Below are 8,203 nucleotides of genomic sequence, written 5' to 3'. Positions count from 1 at the left end.
ATTTTGTGTATATTTTATTCAAATTTGGTGCTTTATCCATAGGACCTGTTTTGTCCCTATTCTCAAGAATCACTGATTTTTAATCACAACCTCAAGAGTTACCATTTCACCTCAAAGCTCAATAGAACCAGTATGTGGGTAGTTATTTTCAGTAATGTGGACTGCACTTTGACCTAGTTTTTCCATGGATTTATAATCCACATGGTGCAGTAGTTCATTTTATTTACCCAATTTAAAGAGCAGGTTATGTTTCATTATTTCCTAATATCTTATGTGCTTAACAATCAACCATAACAACCGATGTATAATTAATACTGCCCTCTAATCTAACACAATATAAAACTCCAGCCATAGAGGGCAAAGTCCTTGCATCATTGAACAGTGTGCAGTGAGGGTGGTGGGAAGAGCCCTTACTTCTGCTGTAGGTCATGCAAACTCTGCTCAGCCCGCTGGAGACCCTCCAAGTCCTTCATCATTTTCTTCATGTGGTCCTTTGAGTAACGATTCTGGATGTAGGCAAACCAGCAGCCGCCCATTCCGATCACTATCGACACCACCAGCATGAAATCTTTCAGGTGGTTGTGTCGATTCACTGAGGGAAATGGAACAAAACAAGATTCATTTTAGTCTAAGCCTATCACTATAACTAATTTTGCTGGACAATAAATTGCCCCAGTAATTATCCTGATGAGTTATAACATTTTTTTGGAACAATTTTCAAGTAATATATTGAAAATGGCATAATATTGCACATTTGTTCTTTCAAATTTAAGTATTTTGGTCTTTCAAAGATCAATAAACTTAAATTTTATAAAGAACATTTAAACTGGAAGATATTTTAAAACTCCAAAATGAAACAACAACCAAAAACAATAAATAAAATAGAAATAAAAACTAAACCAAAATTGCAAATAAAATGGATTATGAAGTCTCTGTAAACAATATTGCCCTTAACCCTCCTGCTATGTTGCGGGTCAAATTGACCAGTTTTAATTTTTTTTTTTTTTTAATAGAAGTATTTTTTCTGCATGACACTTTTTCTATTTGTCTTAATAGGTGCACTCCATGTATAAAATGAAAATGGTTCATTTTACACATTTACATCCTTGCATCTACTTGTTACATAGATACTGTTTGGGTCAATTAAAAAATTTCCAATTCTATTTTGTTTCCTTGAACCTAAGACATATTTCACTGCACGCACGCACGCACGCACGCGTTCTGATTATGAACCAATTGCTGAAAATGGTAGTCATGTTTCTCCAACCAAGACATTCATGTCAAAAAATGGTGAAATACAGTTTCTTCATCTCCAAGTAAGCACCTAGGAAAACAGTCTGTCGAAAATATAATAAAGACAGTGCCAAGGCCTACTAAGATGACAGTAACTTGCATCACAGACATAAAGTCAGTCTTTGAGCTACTCATGCCTAGTGCATTACAGAAAATCATTCTTGAAATGACAAATCTAAAAGGAAGGGACATTTTTGGAGAGAACTGGAAGGAGCTGGACCAAATGCATTTACATAGATATTTGGGGGTCCTCATTCTGACCAGAGCTTACAAGTCAAAGAATGAATCAACAGCCAGTCTATGGGATGCAGAGACAGACAGGGTAATATTTTGGGCCATAATGTTTCTGGAGACTTTTCTCCAGATTAATCCGATTTGACAATCGACTGACAAGACAAACTAGCAGCTAACAGAACAGTGTGGAACATGTGGGTTGCAACTTCCCTAATGTCACAGTAGATGAAAGACTTGTGGCATTCAGAGGTCGCTGCTCATTTAGGCAATATATGCCTTCCACACCAGCTAAATATGGCATAAAAATCTGGGCAGCATGTGATGCAAAAACCAGTTATGTTTTGGACATGCAGGTTTAAACTGGAAATCCACCTGGAGGATCATCTTCAGGACTCATTTGTCTTGATTTTAGTCAGCGGGTCAATTTGACCCAGGGCAGAATAGTGTCTCAAGTTCAATATTAAAGATGACCCCTTCAAAAAAAAAATCTAAATGTAATATTAAAAAATTTACAAAAAATCACTTTCAAAGATAATTAGTGTTATTTTGTGTTTAGGTTTTTCAGTGGCCATAAAAAATATGTAAATCAAATTTTTTTGTGTCCGAATGAGTAAATTGTTGTCATTGATCCTTTATTTGTGAGAAATAAAAAAGCATCATTGCACAAATATTGATTGAAATGGTTAGCATTGGAGTTAATAATCAGATACAAAAAAGTTTGAGGATTTTTTTTGTTTCTGATTACAATCTAATTACATTAAAAATGGTCGTTTTTAATTGGTTTTATGCATGTTATGTTTTGTCATGGCTGCTGACATAACACTATCAAGAGGTTAAGTCACAATAGGTCATTGCTATATTAATAGAAAGTTAAATGGAAGAAAAGTCATGAATAGTTACTATGAGGTCCTGCACATTTTATGTAGTAATTCCTGAAAGAAACATTCATCAGGTATGGACTGCATATATGAACCAGAGGTCGCGCCAGACTTTTTTGTTCTCCGTCATTTTGACCAACAGGATTTTAAAAAAAATCGGTCATGTACTATTTTCACCCGTCAAATTATAATCACATTAACATTGGCTATTTAACCGCATTTTATGCGGTTTAGTTAATATTCAGCTAGTTGAACCGTGAATCCAGATCCCATCAGACATAAAGCAGATGAACGGATCTAACTTTTTCTCCGAAGTGACAAAAACCACTGACTATGGCCCCAATAACTTATAATAAAATAAACGACTCCACTTAAACTACATCACTTCACCTACTGAGGTCTGAACTCACAGCCTCAAAAAATTCCTCCTGGTTCGCATCTGCAGAGAAATTTGCGCTAGTTCATCGGTCAGTTGGATCCGTCTCATCCAAACCGATCAGTTGAACTTTTTTTTTTTAACCCTGTGCGGTCCTGATGTGCGCTTTTATGAGGATTTTTTATTTTTTGCGTGGTTTCACTTCCCTGAAATGGACAGATGTTACATCTGCCGCGCTTCTGAGCTCCACTCTCTTTCTGGGCACGGGAGGGTAACGTATTCAGCTCCATTTGTTAAAACCGCAGGATGAGTTAAGTTTAATTCTTCGCAGCAGCAGAGATGCGTCCGCATTGGTTGGACTGCGCATGTTACGGTCTAATTAATTTCTGCACTTTTATTTATTTCCTCAAGATTAACTGCCTGCTCCTCTGTTTAGACTATAAATGGATTAACACAACATTGCATTCTCTTTAGTTTTCTCTGTTCTGTATGTAATGGAGACTGAAATTAAACGTGTCATTTCTACCACCAGATGCACTCCAAGGCGTCCGGTCCATAACTCTTCAACACGCTGTCAGCTCCTGGTCATAAAGACCCATTTAGTTCAGTGTCCATGAGATGATATTCAGAAAGGATTTTTATTAATTGATTTTAGTTGCCTCTGCGATTAACTCTGCATAAAGTCTGTAATGTGTGCGCATGTGTGCCAGTTAAGGGTGTTAATTATAATCTGTCAAATGACCGACGGGCTTTAAATTTTCCCGTCGTTTCAAAAAATAACCGGTCAAATACGTAAAATATTCCGTTAACGCGACCTCTGATATGAACATACTTTTCAGTAGCCCCACATTTCTTTATGAAAATTATTGAATGTGACAACAAAATTTTCAGAAAAAATAAACACATTTTGATTTTTTTTTATTAGTTGTAATCAAACTGTAAAGACTAGGTAATCATTATGTGTTTACATATTGTATAAAACAGTCTCACTTTTGAACAAAATCAACTTTTTTAGTCATATTTTAATTGAGATACAGCTGCTGAGGTGCAAACAAAATCTGCATCATAAGTTAAGGCTTTTGAACAATGTGCAAGCTTCACAAGGATGTGGTGTAAAGAACATTTCAAAGTCAAAGTGCAACAAGTGTTGTGGATTGACACAAATGGGGTCAGCGTCACATATTTAGGTTGCGGTGACAGGGGCTAAATCAAAAAGAAAAACAAAAATCCAGCAGTGTGAACTGCAGATAACAGAGGCTACTTAAGTCCAGGAATCAACGCTTGCATTCAGCAGAAAACTTATGTTGGTATATGTAATGAGCTATGGGTCAAAGCTACAATTAATTTAATCATTGAAAGTGTAATAATCCTGTTAATATAAAGAGCCAAAGCCATCAGAACTAATGCCAGGTTAAAAATTAATGTTGCTTTTTGTGAAAAACTTCAAATTAAGTTCAGATCAATCTTCTACCAGACACACAAGTGGCTAGTTAGATCCCCACCCATGCAACAGTCACAAAGCCATCCACAAAAACAATGTCTATTGAATGTTACAAGTTGAGGCAAGCTTTTGTTTTTTCCCCCTGGTAAAATCTGATTAAGGGCATGCAAGTACATCAAAATTATGATTTTTACTTCCTGGAGTAACACAAAAGACTAGGAAAGTCCACAAGTAAATGCCAGAATAAAAAGAGATCATGAGAAACATACTTTTGTTTGACCTCTCAAGGAAACGTATAGTTTTGGGTGAATGCATACATCGTATTGCGTGTGATTTAAAAAAGAAGACCCTTCCTCAAAAGTGTTTAGGTTAATCTATCAATGTCCATTAAAGTCCCACATGAAGCAACAAGACCTTTAAAACTGAGACTCAATGTTTTTATACCTGCTTGTAATTCTAGAGATTAGACAACAAATAATGTGCACTGCAACTGAGCGCAGGAGCTTATTAGCCTGGTAAAAAACTTCATAAAAGGGTCTGGAGTCTCTGCTCTTCAAAAAGGATTGCTTCCTGGAGGCGTGGACTCTGTTGAAGTTTGAAACTTGAACCAATCGCTAACGTTTGGGTGTGATGCCAAATGTTACGCCTGACCACGGTATGAGTCTTAATGAAACTTGCCTGCACTGTCAACAACCATCCTCCATTGCAAAGGAAGAAGTGCCGAGCCCAACGTTTGATGTTGTTTCAATATTTGGAACAACATCAAACACTGACTGAATGTTCACTTCCTCCACTGCCTTTGCCCAAATGCAGGCAGACTACAGTTATAAAACAGTGCAAAAAATCTTCCTCATCATTCACAACTTCTTCTGTTCGCTGATTGGCCTGGTTGAAATTCTACCAGAGCAATCCAAGTCAATGGGTTAAATCCCAGATGGAACAGTGAAGGGAAATGAGAATTAAGCAGAACTGTATAGGAAGGAAACAGCCAGGGTAGAAGCTTATAAATTTAAAATTATATAAAATTCCTCACATCTAACAGCCTTAAACTGGGTACAGACTTTCCCCTTTCGTATGACAATGGGGCTTGTGCTACTATATCATCTTAAATCCTGTTATGTCTTTGAACAAAAAGTGGATTGATTTCTCTACAAACAAATAGGTAGAGAAAACAGGAAGATATTGCACATGACTGACCTTACCAAGTATAGGCAACACAAGAAGATCATCATCTTTAGAGAATGTGGAAGCTCAACCAAGCCCACGTGAATAAGATGGCTTTTTTTCTCACCCAATGAAAACAGTGCCTGCATTGGGGACACTTTTAGGTATAGGTTTATGAATCAATTACAATCTGAGATTAAGGAAAGTCATAACCCAAACCCAAGGAATTAGGACAACAGTTAGGACAAGGCTACCACAGATAGCGTCAGCAATAAGTGAACAAATAGATTATGATGCATCAATATGTGTCATGAGCACAAATGTTATGTCCTAAGAAAACGCTTATTTTGCAGTGTTTTTTAATTTCCAAGTGAACATCTCCTAAGCATCACCACAATATCATTACAACAGGAACAAAAAGCCTGGACACATACTACTACTTAAATCATTAGCCAACACTGACTGCAGTCCAAGCAGTTCTTCATGATATAAATATTGTCTACACCATTGCAGCATTAATTTGCAATATATGGTGCAAAACATAGATTTGACCTTTTATGAGTCCACTGCCAATACAATGCATCTGCAGATGTCACCAGACAATATTGAATCAATAACTGTCCTCTTCAAGTGAATCTCCTGCATGTTTAGTCACAGTAATTAGGTCCAGCTGTCACTGTTTATTTCCTCTGTCTGAGCCAAATGAAGGAGATAATATTTAACTGCAATCGCAGTCAGATAGGATCACTACTTGTATTTCCCTTCCATGGAGAGTCAGCATGCAGCTTCAGTTGTTATAGCTGGAAACTAGTGAACAGGCCTGAAATCTGGGTGTAGTGATAAACTCAGATCTGAACCTTCAAAGACATACAATAAGTATAAAGTCAGCCGTCTATCACCTAAAGAGCTTTCCCAGGACAGATGTTCCAGCAAGATTGAGAAAAACTCATCCGCATGTTTATCTTTAATCACACCGATTACTGCAGCAATGTATTCACAGGTCTGCCTAAATAAATTCTCAAGAAGGCAGCTCCATCTGATCCAGGACGATGTTGCTTTCATTCTTACTAAATTCAGGAAGATGGAGCACATCACCCAAGTTCTAAAATATTTACACTGGCTCCATGGAGCTCAGAGAACTTTAAAATGTGTCTGTTTATAAATCTCTGAATAGCTTAGCACCAAAATACATTAAAGATCTTTTGTTGTCGTTGTTGTTGTTTTATCAACCCTCTAGACCAGTCAGGTCTTCTGGTTTTGGTCTGCTCTATATCCCCAGAACCATAACTAAACACATAGTCGTAGACCTTTCACACAGAAGTCTGATTGCATTTAATTAGTACTCTGAATGATCACAAAAAAAGCAAAAGAAAAAAAAAAAACACATTGGATTTCAGCAAAAAAGAAAAAAAAAATTACAATTGAGCATCAAGACCTGCTGCTTGTCAGGCAACACTCCCTTTGACTTCCTTCATGTCAATGGTAAAGTCACCACAGAAATTGTTCGTTTATGAACTGTTACGGGGGCTGGATACTTTAATCAACTGGCATCTTTCAACAACCATGCTTCCCTGCCCCCTTTCTGTACCTATCATGAATTTCAAACCTGCTCACATCAGAGAGGAAAAAAGTAGGTACTAAATGATGATACTCTGTACAGAGGTGGAGCATTGTGGCCGACTTGGATCAGTTTCTCAGCTGGTACATGTCCTTGACAGATGTTCATACTGCTCTGTCTAATCTAAGTAATCTGCCATTACATGCAATCAACAACACATGTAAACTCTATCTAAAAGGCCATTAATGCACAAATCATACTTAAGTGGCAACACGAGTGAAAACAACCAGCCCCAGATTTGTTTGGGTTAATCATTACCTAACAGTTACATAACAGTCCACCCCTTTAGCCACAACCTTTTGTAAAATATGTCTTATAATGCTGCTGCTCGCTACAGTTAGTCTGTCAGCTGGACTATTTGTGGAAGCTACTTGCTTTGACAAGCTGTCAAAGACAGACAGTCCTTGCTAATGTCTTCCTTAAGGCGTTAGAGGGTAGGAGGGGGGTGGGAACACAACCACAATAACACATGCCAGAAACAGACCATTACACACAGAGTTCCTGTTCAAGCTTTGTCCAGGGCTGATGCTTGCTTTCTTGGAAGGCTCATTAAATCTTCTTAAAGTTCATTAGGGATTAGATGAGCTCCTGTTGGAGCTCATCTAATCCCTAATCATATAATATAATCCAAAGATACTGTCCTAAATGATACTTCACTTTCTTTTTCTTAGCTTAATCATTTAACATTATAAAAATAGATTTTTTTTTCTGATGTTAAACATAATTTTCCAACTTGCGCTGGAAATCTACCAAGGATTTGTTTGCCGTCTTTATTATATTATAATACGTATAATAGCTTTAAGCTATAATACCTCGAAGCACGCCCTGTTCAAAAGGAATAGCAACCTGAATGGTTTTAGTTTGTGAATGCAGAAGTAGAGTGACACCAGAGAGGAAGAGAAAGGGAATGAGAATTGTGTTTGTCAATGACAGTCATCTGGAGCACATACACAGTGTGGTTCATAACACCCTGAAACTCGTACAAAGGGTTTTGCATATCAAAAGATGGGTGGTGCAAGAGAATAAAAGATAAGGATGGCTTATGCATGCATGGTTGAAGAAAATAAAGTATTTGAAAAATAATCTTTGACTATCGTATTTTCCGGACTATAGAGCTCACCTCACCTACAAATTTTTTGACAAAAAAAAAAAAAAAAAAAAACTGGAAAAGGAATCCACCCTCTTTTTTATAAGTGGCA

The 8,203-nt window shown here is 37.1% G+C and overlaps 1 protein-coding gene across 2 annotated transcripts in view; it reads right to left on the bottom strand.

Moving 5' to 3' along the window:
- The window catches only part of stim1a (stromal interaction molecule 1a), a 47,003-nt gene that overhangs the window by 18,271 nt on the left and 20,529 nt on the right, over positions 1-8,203 (bottom strand). For both annotated transcript variants that reach the window (XM_015016168.1, XM_015016169.1), the window contains exon 7: positions 415-592. In XM_015016168.1, coding sequence (XP_014871654.1) covers positions 415-592 — 178 coding nt within the window. The remainder of the gene's footprint in view (positions 1-414; positions 593-8,203) is intronic.

Source organism: Poecilia latipinna, unplaced genomic scaffold (genome assembly GCF_001443285.1).
Source record: "Poecilia latipinna isolate Pla-1442-1.1 unplaced genomic scaffold, P_latipinna-1.0 Scaffold1988, whole genome shotgun sequence".
Classification (NCBI taxonomy): Eukaryota; Metazoa; Chordata; class Actinopteri; order Cyprinodontiformes; family Poeciliidae; genus Poecilia; species Poecilia latipinna.
Note: the sequence above shows the minus strand (reverse complement) of the source record. Positions and strands in the feature narration are given on the sequence as shown.